Source organism: Gymnoscopelus microlampas, assembly GCF_963454915.1.
Source record: "Gymnoscopelus microlampas genome assembly, chromosome: 7".
Lineage (NCBI taxonomy): Eukaryota > Metazoa > Chordata > Actinopteri > Myctophiformes > Myctophidae > Gymnoscopelus > Gymnoscopelus microlampas.
In genome coordinates, this window is record NC_139944.1 from 13,966,903 (window position 1) to 13,985,875 (window position 18,973).

Here is an 18,973-nt window from a genome sequence, read left to right on the forward strand (position 1 = left end):
TTTCTCAGACTTTCTGACGTTTACCTGACATGGTAGGAAAGTAGGCTATTTTTAGCTAAGAAATCTGGTGTAAAGGGGGGGGACCAAGTACGAACCTCTGGGGGACCCCATTCAATGAAGTATATAGGATTTAAGTGGACAAGTTAAGCAAGAAGACATCTATAGATTAACTAGCCAAGTGTCAAGGTATCCCTTTGAGCGTTTAACATCACACTGTTGTTTGGTTGTGGCTCAATGTCCCAGACAACAACTGGTAAAGCTTAGTGTTTTGGATTCTAACCTTTAATCATTAAACCGGGCCCCAGAATCTGGAGAATGTCACGTCCAATTGTTAAACTTTGGGGCTTTCCTGTGAATTAACTGCATTTTGTTTTCATTAACTTATAAACTCCAGTCAATGAGGACTGAGGTATAACAATGTATTAATGAAATATAGTAATGTGAAAAGTCACTCTTCTGTACGTCTTCCCTCTCAATTATAATTACTGAATTATAACGTATGTGAATAAAACAATGATGTACAGTTAAATATGTATGTGACATTGCTGTTTTTAAGATATTTTAATAAAGATAAACTTTTTTTGTTAAATTAAAGCAGGTATGGAGTCTCTGTCTCTATGGTTTATTTGCATGGTACAATGGTTTGTCTTCACTTAACAAAACTATGTTGTGGCAAAGCTTGTAAAAGTGCTGTTAGCATTGATTGCATTGTGCTTACAAATCAGCATGCCCTGGTGTCCCTATTTTGGGCATGTTATTATAGGCCAACTAATTATTATAATGAAAATTATAATAATTATAACATTTTTGTTATAATTAGAGCTTGTGATAGAGCTAATAGAACTGTTCATTTTAGCTATTCTACAACAAGGGACAGAGAAGACCTGGGTCTTTCAATGGGTGCGTTCGGAAATACAGCACTGAGCGCACTGGCCAATACAAACTAATAGGCGAGTGCGCTCCGGTGCGCAATTTCCGAACGCACCCAATGTGTGCAACAGAATGCTAAATATGTTCTACTGGTCTGTCCCTCCTGCATCTCCTGTATCCATCTGCTCTGTGTTTGGCAACTGAATTTCCCCCGTGGGATCAATAAAGGTCTATCTATATATTATGAACATTAGTGAAAGTATGAACTAGTGCTTACTGATTAAGTGGTTTAATTTATTTGGCATTAGTAAATAAAAAATAAAACGTTTTTACAGAAGGATAAGAGTTATAACACGTGTTATAGAGGCTATTTTGCAGAGATATGAATACAGGTGTGCCTTGAGATTTTTAAAAGTTTTTTTAAAGATCTTTTTCTGCCTTTATTTTATAGATATAGTGTAGATGGACAGGAAATAGGGAGAGAGAGATGGGGAAAGACATGCAGTAAAGATCTTCGGGAACTGGACTCGAACACGCGATGCACTGTCAGGCTACATTGAGTTTAGGTGCCCGGACGGCTAGGCCAGCAGTCCGGGCCGTGCCTTGAGATTTTGACTTGCCCTTCGGTTTTGCCTTGGGCACAAAACATCTGAAAACTATTGGTCAAGTATTTTGTAATGGAAAATGGTGGTTATATGTTTTGTTTCACAAGACATAGAAGCCTATAGTGCTTGTGGGAAGGAACCACAATGGAAATAAGTCTTAGGACTGCTGTAAGCTTGCGGTTTCATTGCATTTCAAATCAAATCAAGTCTCCATTTTCAAGTTAAGTTGCACAGTTTCAGGTGGAGTTGAGATTCTCTGTTCGATGTCCATGAGGCCGTCTACAGAAGTGGTTCTCCGCGTGGGGTCCAGCAACCACCAGGGGTCCTTGAGGAATTGTTATTTCTATCATAGTTTAGCTGTTCTCCCTCAACCACATCAATAGGGCATGGAATTCTGAGGAAATATGAGGGAATATCGAACAATAAAAAATATTCTAAGGGTGTGAGAGACTGAGAGAATGAGGGTCCGTGGCTCTAATTTCAACTAAATTAGGGTCCTCACTCCTTGATATGAAAAGGGTTGACAATCAATACACTAGAATGGCGTACGGTACATCACTGCTCACATGACTAAAAATATGCCATTCCCCAGTTCTAAGCAACAGAAAATGGTGGAAAATAACAACTCAAAAGTAACTTAATGTTGAAAACTAGACACTGTCTAAGTATATTTAAAAACATAGCTTTTTAAATGTGTTTGGGCCTTTCATACACGCGCAAACGCATTTGTGACCCCCGAAAACTGTCTTTTTGTAAAACTCCAGCTAGGGCTAAGATATTTGACCACGGGGAACATTAGCCAAAAATAGGAGATCAATTGTTTTCGATGAAGAGATTTGATGTAGATGGAAAAAAGCAGTCCAAGTACAGAGCCAACTCAGGTCCAGTGTCTAGAGCTTAAGAGCTCTAGACACAGTAGCTTAAAGGGGAATTTTGGACCACGGTTTTCTTACCTTTTCTATGATGTTATGATATCCTAGGATGAATGGTACAGTAGAAAAATGTCATAACTCCATCCCGGGTCACCACAGCTAGCGAGACTTCCGGTGGGGCGCATTCAAGACAATCACGTTGCATAGTGCTCTGTCACTGTCAGATCTCACCATTTTCTTTTTTTTTAAAAACCTATCAAAATATGCGAGGCCTATTGGCGCGCGTTTTTAGCTGTGGCGTGTGCACTGTGCACATGGCGTGATCACTGCCTGCCTCCTGTGAATCGTTTTATTTTAATTTTTTTATCATTTCTTTTTATTTCATTTTTGTGGCGGATGGAGTTTTTCTACTGTACCATTCATCCTAGGATATCATAACATCATAGAAAAGGTAAGAAACCCATGCTCCAAAATTCCCCTTTAAGCTTAGAGTTTAAGTGGTTAAAAACTGAGAATTTGTGTTGCCATGTGGACAATGAACAGTTTTTGTCTGCCACATCATCGCGTTAGCCAGAGTTTTTTTTACTCCTGACATCATCTCCTTGTACCGTTATCCCCTTTGTTTACGTCAGATTTACATGATATTTTTGCAATGGCCGACGCAGACAATAACGCTGGTTCCAAACCCGCTAACAGGACTTTTTACAAATGCATATGCAGTTACTATTCCACCAGACTGAGCAACAGAGGCATCAGAATGTGCTATGGTGGTCACTGCTGCATAATCCAACAGTCCGAAGGCACAGGCATCGCCGGTTTTATCCTGGTAACCGGTTTTATCCTGGTAAAGTACTGAAACAACGCCACGTAAACGGGGAGAGCTCGAAAGCGTTAAGTTCAGGCTCTGAAGGAATGTATTGAAGTCAACGAGAGACGGGTGGACAAGCGTATGATGAAAAAGAGCTATTTTTGAATGATAAAGGTCATTACACACCGGCGATTATGCGAATATATGCAAAATTTGGACTTGTTCCGAATAAATAAAAGACGCTTTTTCGCTCTGTGGAAGCTTGCATTGACTTTATAAGGTTTTTTAAAAAAACCTATTATTCGCATGAAAAAATTGCCCCCGGTGTGTAAGGACCTTAAGACCGTTGTCACATGATCGGTTCAGAAAAGAAGACATATCCCGCATTGTTCACTGATCTGTTGTATTTCACTGTGCACATAGTCACATTTTATTGCGGTATCTAAAGAGCAAGAGTCATCATGACAGTGCAGGTGTTGACAGGCTGTCAATAGAGACTCCAAATGGCAGACACATTTTTGTGTTTTCATAATTATGTACAGTTTTCTTTTTTTTACCTTGCATGTGTAGGGGGGATTTTCTTCATAAAAAAAGTATATTTATCCTTTGTTATATGTTTTTGTATGTACTGTACGTGTCCGTTCAGCCTGTTTTTAAAACGCTGAAAACGAAATTGTCTGACTTTAGACTAAAGAGCCGTGATTGGCTCTTTAGTGGAAAGTCAGACAATTTGGTTTTCAGCGTTTTGGAAACAGGCCTGTGTTCATAGTGCTGACATCAGTCAACGGTGTGACGCTGCTTTATATTTGGTCATTTTAACTTGAAATGTAATCTCATAATGAATCGTATGTGTTTTGGCATCTGTGTGTTTGTTCTGCTGGATGAGGCTCATTTAAGTCAGCCTGGTGTTTAGTAATAAAGACGTTGTGTGTACAGTCTGTGTCAAACATCTTTCCATGTGCAGACAAGACAGTCATACATTTGTAATATATCGTCGCTGTCGGATGTAAACCTTGTATGTTATTTTTCAGGAAATGGGAAAAAGAACCTGTGTACCAATGAATCCAATGTAGATCTTATTCAGTCACAAGCTCTTGTTAATATTTTCATTGGTCAATATTTATAAAACCCACGGACAGAGTTAGCCACTTTAAACCTGGCGTCCCTATTTTGGGTCGTTATACAGTAGGTGAAAATGTGTCAAAACAAAAACAAAAACCGCAGATCTACAATCTACAGATCTTGTATTTTGACTATTTTTGACTACTATAAGTATAAAATAGGGCATTCATTTCATGAAAAAAAAAGAAAAGATGAAATATTGGAGATACAAGGTTATCAGCTACCAGCCGCAGAGATGTTATGGAAACTCTTTTGGTTCTGTATGTTTTTGTGCATTTTCTTTTTGTGCTGACAAAAAAGAAAACTAACTTTCCACATCTACAGACCAATAAAGTAACAACAAACACACACAGTGTGTGTGTGGGGAACCAGTTTTCAAATGTTGAACTGCCTTTTTCTCCGTAATAATAACATTCCTGGCAGGCAAACGTCTACGATTCAGCCATTTTAGCAGCACTCGGCCGGTATGGAAAATGTGGGTTAATCTTCCTTTGGCTGAGCCAACTTGGCTAGTGCCCCCCGTCCCCCAACCCCCCTTCCCTCGCTCCCTCGTCCAAGTAAACACAAGAATAGGTTCCATATTGCTTCAGCAGTTTGATTTTGAGCTTGACGTTCTGCCCAAACTAATCAGTGGAGTCCTGTCTGGACATTTACCATGAGGCCGTTCCTCACACAGCTGTACATGTACTTATCTACATTTGTTTATGACTTCTTCAAGTTTGAGTTAGAAGCTTCTTACATCTCTCCTCATATCAAGACATCATGTGAAATATATCATTGGGAAAATAATAATGAAAGAAAAAGTGAATAAAAAATCATCAAAATGTTCAAATGTTTGCTTGCGGTGCATTGTGAGCTTACAGATCAGCTATTTGTCCTATTCGACGTACGACAAAGTACACATGGAAATATCGCCCACATTTTGAACATAAAGCCCATTGTTGTGGTGAGACTGTGAGAGTATGTCATACAGTATATAGTGTAGGAAAAAATACCGGCCCCATGTCTTTATGACGTTTGACATCGTCGGGCGTGCACTTATATATAAATACACACAAATGTCAGCTTTTACAGGACTGGGGCGTTGACACTATTGTCTCAAAAGCACTTGCCCAACGGGCAAGTACAGGTCATGTTATACTTGCCCAAAGGTCATGTTCACTTGGTAAAAAAAGAAAAGGTAAGAGCAGGGTTACTTGGCACACAAGCATACGTACACATGTGTGAGTGTGCTTGTGTAGTTTAGTGTACGAGTGAGGCTCCCCTCACATCTGCTAGTTTACACTTTACGCTTTAAAGCGATAATGCATTTTATAGAACCCAGGACTGTATAAAGTGTAGACTACAGTACAGTGTGTGGTGCTGTTCGATTGTGTTTATGGACAAATAAATCTCATATTGTGTGAATAGTAAACACAAGAAGGTTGCGTCCCAGTCCCTGAAGACACTCCAGAATGAAATAAAGAAAAGAAAGAAAGAAATCTTCCATCAGTGTCAACCAATCCATTGGACACAACCTGATGCATGACCCCTAACCTCTGAGACCAACCGTCTTACCCGCTAAGCAGCAGAGAAATCTGACCTGAGAACAGCACAGAAACCCTGGTGAAGCTTAAACTGAAGTTAGTAACATTCCACATCTACAGACCAGTAAAGTCACAGAGAAACAACAAGCAACCCAGTAGAAGCTACTGGTTAAACCAAACTGGTACAGATGTAGCAGTAGTGGCTCATGGCCTTTGCCTGATGACAAAAAGCCTAATATCATCCCCGGCCAAGGGGGAATTCCCCTTTAGGCTAGTGGTTAAGATGGTGGCTTTCCACGCAGGAGACCCAGTCTAGTACGCTGTACTAGAATGGTGCTACGTAAGTACAATGAACTCACTCGACCAACACGGACCCCGCGTCAGCAGGGCAGGTAGCGAACACATCAGTTTACCGTATGTGTGTGTGTGTGTGTGTGTGAGAGAGAATGTGTGTGTGCATTCCTACCTGGAAGCATGCGTAGGTTGTGTATCTCTCATCTCGTCTCTGACAGAACCTGCGTGTAGTTCTGAACAGCAGCAGCAGATCATTGTTCTCCTCCACCCTACCAAAACAACCAGAAACATCTTCATAGTTCTTCATTATTTGTTATAGTTCCACCATACAAACCTATATCTATATCAATAACAATAATAGTAGGGAGAAAACATTCAACATTCTCGGGTGTGGAATCAGATTAGGGCAGCAACTATCCTATTTCCTTAGCGATTATTCAACTTTTTTTGATTGATCTAATAATCGAGAAGCTTTTTTATATCAATGAATAAACGTGAAAAATGTTGAATAGATTTTGTATAATCGACTAGTCGATTATACATTTGGTTAGTCTGATTAACAACTTAGTTTGTTGTACAACGGAAAATAGCTTATAGCTTGTAGATTTAAAATTTTCGATATTATAAAAACAATTGGTTGCCTATGACAAGGAAACAAAACATTATATTATATTTTTCCACCAAAAATCTATACTTTTTAAAAAAATAATCGATTAAATCAATTGGTCAAATGTGTGACTGAAGACAGAGTGCTCACACTGTACTCTGAGTGAATTTACAAACGCACCTCAATTAACATAGCAGAGGAAATCTGAGACTAAGAATGAGAAACTCATTTACACATAAGACAGACAGACAGAAAGACTATATCACAGACAGACAGAATGACCGTATCATATAGACAGACACACACAGACAAGCAGACATACACACACACACACACACACACACACACACACACACACACACACACACACACACACACACACACACACACATGCACGCACACACGCACACGCACAAACACACACACACACACACACGCACAAACACTCAGACACACACGCACACACACACACACACACACACACACACACACACACACACACACATACAGAGAGAGACAGACAAACACACACACACAGGCAGACAGATGTTTTGGGTCTACACCGTAGTCAGTGTTCCAAGTCACTTCAGTTCATTAAAGTTTCCAGATGGACGCTTTCCACTGCTGTCTACTACAGTAACACACACACACACACACACACACACACACACACACACACACACACACACACACACACACACACACACACACACACACACACACACACACACACACACACACACACACACACACACACACACACACACACACACACACACACACACACACACACACACACACACGCACGCTCACACTCACACACACTCTCAGGATTTGCACCCTACTATTAGATTTTATATGCAGGCATCTACTCTATCTGAGTCAGTCATTCTCACACGCATGCACACACGGCAGTATTTAGTCACTATGATAAAAACCTATAGTATGTGGTATCTGTGTGTATAAAGTATGTCTATAGTCTGTCAGAATGCATGCATTTGCAATGTAGTTATTTATCAGACGCTCTTATCCAGTGTGTAAGAAGTGTAAGAACAGAGTAAATGACATGAACTCTAGTCAACAAACCACAGGGTAAATAGTTATGTAAATATTGTGCAAAGAATACAATTAAGTGGTACAAAGTAACAACGATACCAGGTAAACATCAAACCTGTCTAAACGCCATGGCATCTAAACAACATTCTGTACATGTGTGGTAATTCTTAACAGGTTTGCATTGTATAAAACTCTGCATGGACTCCCTTGGGGGAGTTCATAAAGAGAAGGCCAGGCAGTGGGATTGGCACCAGGTCAACCACTAGAGGGGACTACGCAGCACAGATGCACCACATTCGGACAAAATGTCCTATCAGTACAGGGTAGCTGAACATGGAACAACCTACCCTTGGCCATAAAAGAATGTCCTATCTTCACAGTACATCTCTTAAGGACCATCTTAAAGAATGGTCACTAGACAATCAATCCTGTGATACAAGGAATGATGAGTGCTAGGGGGTGAGGTGGATTCTGAAGAGGTGAGTTTTCAGACTGTGGTGGAAAATGGGGAGTGAGTGAGTCTTCAGTCCTGACAGAGGTCATTCCACAGCTTGGGAGCCAGGAGAGAGAAGAGTCCAGGACGCGTGGAGCGCTGGCCAGGGTGTGTTGAGGAAGGTTCGAACAGACATCCTGTGTCAGCTGATCGAAGCGTGCGGGAAGGGGTGTAGGGGTGGATCATGTCCTTGGCGCGTTGGCCAGGGTGCAGGCTGTTGTTATATTGATTGTCATCTCTGGTAAACAATTTACACAATACGTTCTAATACTTTCATTACAAAGTCCACATGTTGGGTCCAGATATGTAAATAAAGGCTATTTCACTGGCTACAGTATTGGTTTTAATAGCTGTGTTTACATGCACACCACACGCCAGTATTGTGTTCATGCACTGGTGAACCATGCCAACATGTTTTAATGCATCATACCAACATGCTCCAATGCATTTCAACTGCACCTGCATCATACCCAACATGTTGTAAGGCCTCGTACACACAGTTGAAACAAGCAACGCAGGCTTTACGCATGCTTCATGGGGGGGTGAAGCCGTTTCAATTAATTCCCTATGGAAGTCACATGGTTTTGAAGCGCTGACTTGTCTGTCGCATGGCTTCATGGCTTCACCCCTCCTCCCCTGCGACAAGTCAGCGCATCAAAACCATGTGAATTCCATAGGGAACTAGAAAAAGTGCTCCTCGGAGCACAGGTCTCCGCCAGGTCAGGTACGTTATTCTGGCCTCCTGGTGGCACTATAATAGGCCAATGTGAAAAGAGTGCCATTTATTCTTAGGTCTTTCACGGCAATCAGACACTGCATTCATGATTTGAGGCATTTTGCTCCAAAAATGTGTTTTGCTAAATTAGACCTGCTGGTGGCGCTATAACAGGCCAATGTGAAAAGGGTGGCATTTCTTCCTTGGCCTAGTGGGAATGTGCGTGTGAAATTTCACGGAAATCGCAGCTGCATGCATAGTTTGAGGCTTTTTGTTCAAAACGGACCAATCCTGCAAACTTTGGAAGCCAACCATAGGCAATGAGGATGGAATTTGGGAAATCGGACAGATCCGTGTTGATCACATGACTATAGAGATACTGTGTACCGATTTGCATGACGTTTTACTTTGGATAAAATCTGTAGGAGTAATGTAAAAAAATGTGTTTTGCACAAAGCGGCCTCCTTGTGGCGCTATAACAGGCCCATGTGAAATAATTGGGGCAGAGGTTCTGAATTGGCATCCAGGGAATGTATGTTCTCAGTTTCGGAGCGAACGGGCCAACGATGCTGGGGCAGAGGTTCTGAATTGGCATCCAGGGAGTGTATGTGCACAGTTTCGGAGCGAACGGGCCAACGATGCCTTCGGCCTGGCGGAGACAATGAATTGAAACGGCTTCACCACCCCCCCTGAGAGCATGCGTCGCGTGTTTAACTGTGTGTACGAGGCCTAAGGCGTTTCACCTGCATCATACCAACATGTTGTAATGCATCATACAACATGCATCATACCAACATGTTGTAATACATTTCACCTGCATCATACGACATGTTGTAATACATTTCACCTGCATCATACGACATGTTGTAATACATTTCACCTGCATCATACGACATGTTGTAATACATTTCACCTGCATCATACGACATGTTGTAATACATTTCACCTGCATCATACGACATGTTGTAATACATTTCACCTGCATCATACGACATGTTGTAAGGCGTTTTACGTTGTAAGGCGTTTGACCAGCATCATGCCAATTTAATGAAAAATAATAATAATAATGAATTGCATTTTTATGGCGCTTTTCTAAGTACTCAAACTTACTCAAAGCGCTTTACAATGGTTCATTCATTCATACAGGGAGGGGACATTGGGAGGTGGAGCGGCGAACAGTCGACGCCAGCGTCCCCACTTTTCCCACATTCACACACCAATGGTGGCAAGCTAGCGCCGACCGAATCATTGGAGGCAGTGTAGGGTTCAGTGTCTTGCCCAAGGACACTTCGACATGTGGACAGGAGGAGGAGCCGGGATTCGAACCGCCGACCCACGGATCATTGGACGACCTGCTCTACCTCCTGAGCCACAGCCGCCCACAGCCCCCAATATGCATTTTTATGCATTTCACCTGCCGGTGCACACCTGCTAATGTTTTAATACTTGATTCAAAATTCAACATTTAAATTAAATATCTCAAAATTCACATTTAACTACTTGTCATTGACATTTCTGGAGAGACAGAATGATAAGAGATACAGACAGACAGACAGACAAACAGACAGAACTGTGTGAGAATCATTTCCAGAATGTTTCCTCCTGCTGGGCTCCAGCACAGATCCCAGACAATCTGATCCAGATGTTGAGTGAAACACAGAGAACAACTCTTCAGGTCCTTACATACCGGCGAATATAGCGAATATACGCAAAATTCGGACTCGTTCCGAATAATCAAAAGACGCTTTTTCGCTTCGCTTTTTCGCTCCATGTACGGAGCCATTGACTTTATACGTTTAAAAAAAAAAACGCATTATTCGCACGAAAAAAATCGCCCCGGTGTGTAAGGACCTTTCCTCTTCAATATCGGTAATTAACTATTTGTACTCCAAACTACTATATATACTGTATACATATATATATATATATATATATATATATATATATATATATATATATATATATATATATATATATATATATATATATATATATATATATATATATATATATATATATATATATATATATATATATACACACACACACACACACACACACACACACACACACACACACACACACACACACACACACACACACACACACACACACACACACACACACACACACACACACACACACACACACACACACTTATTATGATCTATTATTATTTTACATTTACCAAATAAGTCTCTTGATAGGGAATGAAAGCCCAGGCTGATTTTGCAGTTAGTTTTCCATTTCCGCTTAAAAACTACAGCAGATTAAAAACCTGGACTAATAAACAACACAGCTGCACCAAACAAATTCATAATGATTGTGTTAGATTTCCATAGGCATGATAGACAGTACTGACTCAACTAAAACCAAACACACCCATTATTAATTTGATTAGATGCAGCTGTGTTGCTTACATCATTGTGTACTAGGTTAGTGTTATGCCCTGCTGTAGTTTTTAACCTGACGTGGGAAAACAAACTACAAAATCAGCCTAGGGTTTCGTACCCTTTAAGTATCTTTCTTATTCTTCTCCTTTTTCTTCTTCCGTTTGTGTACGCTGCAGGTAGACCACATACAGTAAGACCACTAACCTACCTCCACCTTTTCACATATATGTACCTATACAGTACACTAACATCCACATTCTCCAAGCTCTTTATGTAAAAGAATGAAAAGCATTCATTGTTAAGACATGTAGAGTCCTGTGATGGCAAGCTGTGAGTTATATTTTATATGGCTGGTAGTACAAACACCTTTAAAAAACAGCTGGGAGAGTAGACCAATGGTTCTCAAAGTGCTTGAGAAGGTTCCAGGGGGTCCGGACTCCGGACCCGGAATTATTTTTTTACTGCAACTCATGTCTGAGTCTCAGACACACACACAAACACAAACACACCATAGCTGATGTTTCTTTTTCAAAGCCGTGTCACAAAAATAATTTCCTGCCGTATCGAGGTAGCTTCTGTATCGATACACGTATCGGCAATGAATACCATACAATATATTGCCGTATCGATTTTGTTTTAGCACAGCCCTAGTCCCTGGCACAAACTCTTTTCAGGTGGGGGTCTATCCATGAACAAATACATTTTGGTGTCCTTACATGGTTTGAGAACCACTGGAGTAGACTAACTTCCTAGATCACATACAGTGAAATGTCCCTTTAACAAAGCTGTTACTACATCGACACTCAATAGCACGCACGCGCACAAACGCACACACACACGCACGCACACACGAAACATTGCAGCTGTATGACCTTTAACACACTGTTATTGAACACAGGTGGAAATGTGTCTTTGGCTACAAACCTGACAAGATAATTCAAAACTCCACGAGGACCAGGTTAACTTGTGACCATTAGGAGGAACGTTGATTTCAACACTGTCGGGTGGAAACCTTGTACCGGTACTGTACGTCTAAAACTGTTCCTTTTCAGGAATTTGAAAAAAATAACCTGTGTTCCACTGGATCCAATGTAGATATTATTTTGTCACAAGCAATAAGTATAAAATAGGGCAGCGGTTCCCGTTAACATTCTGAAGGCCGGTGGCTCCACAACATCTGGGCTGTTGTGGAGCTAACACGGACAGAGGCTGTGTTAAGTGGTCAGATGGGTGGGCCGCGTGCATTTTGAGAGCATCTTCCGCCTTGGATCAATGGAACTAACGTAGAGTACTTTATGTTCCTATTTATCGCATGTAAAAAATAAACAAAATACCATGACAATTTAATTAATGTTTTAGTTGTTAATTGTTACATTATCATTACAATCTTAGTATTTTGTGAATTATTTGGGGACTTGCAACACCCTCAAGGCCCACCAGTGGGCCCCGGCCCACAGGTTGGGAATAGCTGAGAAAAAGAAAAAAAAAAAAGAAAAAGATGAAATGTAGAGACACACGGTTTCTGCCCGACAGTGACGATTTTATAAGAAAAAGGTTTTCTATAATGGAGCCTTTTCACACATGTCATAACAGGGTAAACACAGCTGTAGCTAATAATGTTCATAGTGTGGGTGCGTTTGATTTAGCTGAACCAGACAGCCAGCTTTTGATAATACTATTGACAGCGCCTTGGTCTTTAGCACGCCTAAATCAAAGGGACTTGTTCATTTAATTAGCCGCCCGCCCCTGCTGTTACTCTGCTACGACACGTCTGTGAAAACGAGTCTCTTGGGACGGTGACAAAACAAATCATTCAAACTAAATATGTAATGACAACAGACTGTAGTTAAAAACGCCTCTTGGAGAGCCAGCTCTACTGAAGGCAAAACTAGCGCTGCTACGGCTAAGCTAATTGAGTACAGGTGTGACGAAGTACAGACGGCAGTGGTGGACAGTAACGAAGTACATTTAGTTGAGTACTGTACTTAACCTGTACTGCACTTAAGTACATTTTTGAGTATCTGTGCTTTCCTTGAGTATTTGTATTTCTGGATACCTATGACTTTTACTCCACTAAATTTCAAAAAAAAATATTGTATTTTGTTTTGACTCCACTTAATTTCTATGGAAGGGCAAAAAGGAACTAATGAATTAACCAGCCCTATTTAAATAATAGCTTGTAGCTGCTATTTTCACTATTTTTTTTTTTTTTTTCAAAAGAATCTTTGAATTTTCTAGGTCTAAATTGTAATTCAGCAATGCAATGATTTTAAAAAGAAAACTTACTTTGCAGTTTGTAATTTCGAATACAAATTTAAAAAAGTATTTCTAAAAGTATGTAGGCTACTTTTGAATACATTTGTTTTAGTTTTTTTAAGTTTTATTTCAATTTAATGAATTTTAGAGGATACCAGGAACTGATGTAGTGGGGTTTGAGATGGTGGGAGAGCCTTTATGTGTATGTGTGTCCTTGTTGATGTTTTTGTTCTGTAATGTTGGATTGTTTTCTTGTTGTGCTTAGAGCAGTGGTGTTTTGCTCGTTGGACGGGACACCACAGGGTGTGGCCAGTATTTTTTCACACGCACGCGCATGTGCGGCGCGGTACGGTGCACGCCCGTGCACGCCACCACTGTACCACCGTACCGTACCGCCGGGGGGAAAAAATCACCATTACACCACTGGCTTTGAGGACCCCCTCGAAAACAAGATGCTGCATCTCAATGGGCTTATCCTCTAGTTACATTTCAAAATAAAATAAGTACTCCTGTACTTTAATTCAAGTACAAATTCGACCGATACAACGAGTAGTATCTATTCTTTTACTCAAATACTGGGGTATTTGAGTACTTTGTCCAGTACCACTGGCTGCTACGACCGCGCTAATTGAGTACAGGTGTGACGAAGCACAGACAGTAGTGAAAATCATTTGTCCTGAAGGCTGAGAGCCACACAGCTCAGATGTTGTGGAGCCCCCGGGCCTTCAGAATGTTAATTTGAGTGGAGGAATGTCTGCTGCAGTCATTTTCAGCTCAGTGTGAGGGAAGCACAGGGTTAGAGGGGACCTGAGAGGAGCCAGGCCTGGTTAATCAATCTAAGATTTCACTCTGTCTTATATAACTAATGATACTTTGACTGCAGAGGGTCAAAAAAACAAGGTTCCCTTGGCTGAAAGCAATCCCAGACACACGTGCGTCTGACTGTACTCACACTGCACTGAACTATGGCTATGTTCAGACTGGCAGTCCCAAATCAGATTTCCTTTTTTTTCTCCCTTCTTTTTCTTTGCCTGTCCACACTGGAATCTGACTGGTGTTATCAAGACTGAACTGCAATAAAATAAAATAAAACACATGGAAACTGATTTCTAAAGATGTGTCTCAGTCTGGATACTCTGACACTGATGCCTGATTTATAACTCTGACGCTCACTAAAGAGCCAACGACGGTGTTGCTCACAGAATAGCTCACAGAATAGCTCACAATAGCTCACAGCACGTCACAACGCCACGAGTTGTGAGCTTGCAGAACGGCTATATTTGGCAAGCAACACCGTGCAACAGAGTAAATAGTATAGTCGTATACACAGTTAGTATATCTGTCCGGCAGAAACCAGCTAACTCTAAAATGTTAGGAGATTCTGTTCATCATTGATAAGCTGAATGGACCTCCAAGCTCACAATGAGGTTGGAGGTCAACAGGGGGTGGAGCCTGGAGTCAGCAAAACCAGCTAACTAGCAGAAAGTTTGAGGATCCAATGGAGTTAGCTGGTTTTGTCAGAAGCGCTTTTTAATGCTTTTCATTCGTTCAATATTTTTTTTACCAACACACAGACTGGCCCTGATTTATGGAAAAAATGCAAAGGCGTCAAAATGGAGTTAGCTGGTTTCTGCCGGACAGCAACGAATACTGTACATATCGTTGGTTTAGCTGACTCCAGGCTCCACCCCCTTTTGACCTCCAACCTCTTTGTGAGCTTGGAGGCCCATTCAGCTGTTATTATCAATGATGAACAAAACCTCCTAACTCCACTTTCTTTCATTTCCTGAAAAATTAACATTTTGGAGTTAAAGGGGCTACACCATGAATTAAAAAAATATATATTATATATAAATATTGCCCCCTAATACGTTTTAAACAGGTTGTAAGCCTAAAAACCATCCAGATATTTTTTCTCACAATCTGACTGTCTGTCATTCCAAGCTTTTTCAGCTGCAATACCAAAACGTCCTATTGGGCAGGGGGGAGCTACTGAGCAATTCTGTCTGGCCATCGTCAATGCAAAATCTGTGCAAGTGACATCACTTGCACAGCCATTCTGAAATGGCCTGTTCAGACACGCCCATTCAGGAAATCCATGAAATGAGCATGAATGACTGAATGTTAAAAAAAAATATTTTTTTGGGTACAAGAGACACTGGGGAGCCCAAAAAATACTAAAAACCAAAAAAAAAATGAAATTCATGGTGTAGCCCCTTTAACTGGTTCCTGCCGGACAGCAGAGATATAATAGTCGTTATGTCATTACTACTAGCAACTGATGCTGATAGGTCAACAGTGTCTGAATTGTGATGACTTGCAAATAACACTGTGGACAGTCAAAGATCAGATTTGAGAAGAACATGGGATTTGACTGCAGTCTGAACTGATCGCAGACACACTGGAGAAGCACGCAGTGAAGACAAATCCACCAAAATGACCATTGACAATAATGAATTCCAGTAAATGAGCACATGAAAATCACAAAGCTAGATTGTTGAAGTGCATTATTAAAAATATGACAATATGAACACATGGACATTAAATATCTAGATATGGTCTACCAGAGAGACAGACAGTCTAGCAGAGAGACAGACAGTCTAGCAGAGAGACAGACAGTCTACCAGAGAGACAGACAGTCTAGCAGAGAGAGAGACAGACAGTCTAGCTGATAGACAAACAGAAATATATCAACTACAGTATGAAGTTCTTTAGAGCACATTCACACGCATGCGTGCGTGCGCCGCACACACAAACAGCCCCCCTGGCTGGATGTATAATCAGATTCACAGCATGTTTTCTCCTCACATCGTAAGTCAAGGACCAGGCTTCAATCCTGGTCCTCAGGGACCTCTGCTTGCTGCTGGTTTTCTATCCTACCAGGAGCTCTAGTACTGCTAGTTTTCTATCCTACCAGGACCTCTAGTACTGCTGGTTTTCTATCCTACCAGGAGCTCTAGTACTGCTAGTTTTCTATCCTACCAGGACCTCTAGTACTGCTGGTTTTCTATCCTACCAGGACCTCTAGTACTGCTGGTTTTCTATCCTACCAGGACCTCTAGTACTGCTGGTTTTCTATCCTACCAGGACCTCTAGTACTGCTGGTTTTCTATCCTACCAGGACCTCTAGTACTGCTGGTTTTCTATCCTACCAGGATCTCTAGTACTGCTGGTTTTCTATCCTACCAGGACCTCTAGTACTGCTGGTTTTCTATCCTACCAGGACCTCTAGTACTGCTGGTTTTCTATCCTACCAGGAGCTCTAGTACTGCTAGTTTTCTATCCTACCAGGACCTCTAGTACTGCTGGTTTTCTATCCTACCAGGAGCTCTAGTACTGCTAGTTTTCTATCCTACCAGGACCTCTAGTACTGCTGGTTTTCTATCCTACCAGGACCTCTAGTACTGCTGGTTTTCTATCCTACCAGGACCTCTAGTACTGCTGGTTTTCTATCCTACCAGGACCTCTAGTACTGCTGGTTTTCTATCCTACCAGGATCTCTAGTACTGCTGGTTTTCTATCCTACCAGGACCTCTAGTACTGCTGGTTTTCTATCCTACCAGGACCTCTAGTACTGCTAGTTTTCTATCCTACCAGGACCTCTAGTACTGCTGGTTTTCTATCCACCGGGTCATCCACCTGGTGTCTATTAAGGTTTAGGTTCAGGGCATATTGCGCAATGTTTTTTCTCAAAAATGCTGCATTCATGGATGTTCCTGGAATTGTTCGTTTGGTAGATGTGTAACAGTTGTGAGCATCTAGGGCAGCTATTTTTGAACATCTTCAAAACCGTAAAAGTTGGGACACATAGGCTGCAAAATTGTCGATACCCACGTATGCGGTCAAAAAAGTCTAATAATGACTGATATATCAGCCAAACTGTTAAGGCAGATAAAAGGAGACGATCAACCACGTGAACACAACATCCTGGGTTTGTGAAAGGGTGGGTTAAGGGTTTCTTACCGAGACACGAAACTGCTCAAGTCTGGGATGTGTTCAGTATTCATGACAACGCTCAGACCAGTGACTGTCCTCTCAGTCCCATCTTCTATCTACGGAAACAGCAGAAGAACATTTCACATTTCAGTCATTTCATTTGTGCAGGCTGCATACAGTCGCTTTTAACCTCGTTTTATTATCACATGTGTATTGTCGTTAACCCATTCAATCCGCGAAAGCATCTGTGTCATTTTAGATTTCAGCGATAACCATTATTTTATACTTTGGCTATTAAAAAATAGCAGATATGCCAGCTCATAGCGCGGCACCGAGTGCTGCGCTATGAGCTTGTAGATCTGCTATTTTTCAAAAAATCGTGAAAATGTGTGCAAATCTTTGAATATATAATTTTTTAAAGCGAACATTTGTAAATCAAATCTTTGCTTCTGGGGGTCCCTGGAACAAAATATTTTGAGATGGGGGTCCGTGACCAAATGCATATCATTTTGGTGGTCCTTCAGATGAAAAAGTCTGAGAGCCACTGATATTATAGCAACATACGGTTTTCAGAAAACTGTTAGGATTTAGAAGACATTTTAGATGTGTTCCCGGATTGAATGGGTTAATCATTTTCTTCACAATTTAGTTGTTATTCCTATTCCACCCATACAGTCTCAAACATTGTCCTGTATTCCCAAATTGATTTGTATTTGACCACGGATCCCGATTTGAAAAGATTTTGTGCCAGGGACCCCCCCATGAGAGAAATTTGTAAAGATGTATTAAAGGGTCTACACCATGAATTTTAACTTTTTCTTCATTTTTGTGTGTTTTTGGTCTCCCTCACCTCTCTTCTGTTCCAACAAATACCCGACTTCGAGCATGCAGGCTTTTATAGGCTATCTGTGGTTTTTATGTAAATTGGTCTGAAAACAGTCCGTCAGATTTGTTCCCCCACCCTACGTCACGTCTGGGAACAATTCCTCCCGTTTTTCAGTTCTAACCCAAAAAAAAAAATCCATCATTTTTCATTTTTTTTAAATGTTTTCTTATTTTTTTTTTTACTTTTTCCACACAGAACCAGGACATAGCATGCATACAAACTGGCTCAATAGCGCCCCGTGCCAAACAGGACAATGTGGTATTGCAGGTGAAAGTGCTTTATAAGCCAGAGAGAAGTTAGTTGGAATGAGTATATCTGAGGCTTGATTTAGACTCAAACCTTTTGAAAAACGTTTGAGGGACATAAACAATATGATATCAATTATTATTATTATTTTTTAAATTCATGGTGTAGCTCCTTTAATGTTTTAAAAATAGCTGATCTACAAGATCACAACAGTGGTTCTCTGTGGGCCGCGAGGGTATTGCAAGTGAGCCCGCAAATAATTGGCAAACTCAAAGCAATAAGATTGTA

The 18,973-nt window shown here is 40.9% G+C and overlaps 1 protein-coding gene across 1 annotated transcript in view; it reads right to left on the minus strand.

The window, feature by feature from the left end:
- The window catches only part of cenpp (centromere protein P), a 104,830-nt gene that overhangs the window by 81,243 nt on the left and 4,614 nt on the right, over positions 1-18,973 (minus strand). The window contains exons 5-6 of the mRNA XM_084062786.1: positions 17,581-17,669; positions 6,270-6,366 (exon numbers count right to left, since the gene is read on the minus strand). Coding sequence (XP_083918912.1) covers positions 6,270-6,366; positions 17,581-17,669 — 186 coding nt within the window. The remainder of the gene's footprint in view (positions 1-6,269; positions 6,367-17,580; positions 17,670-18,973) is intronic.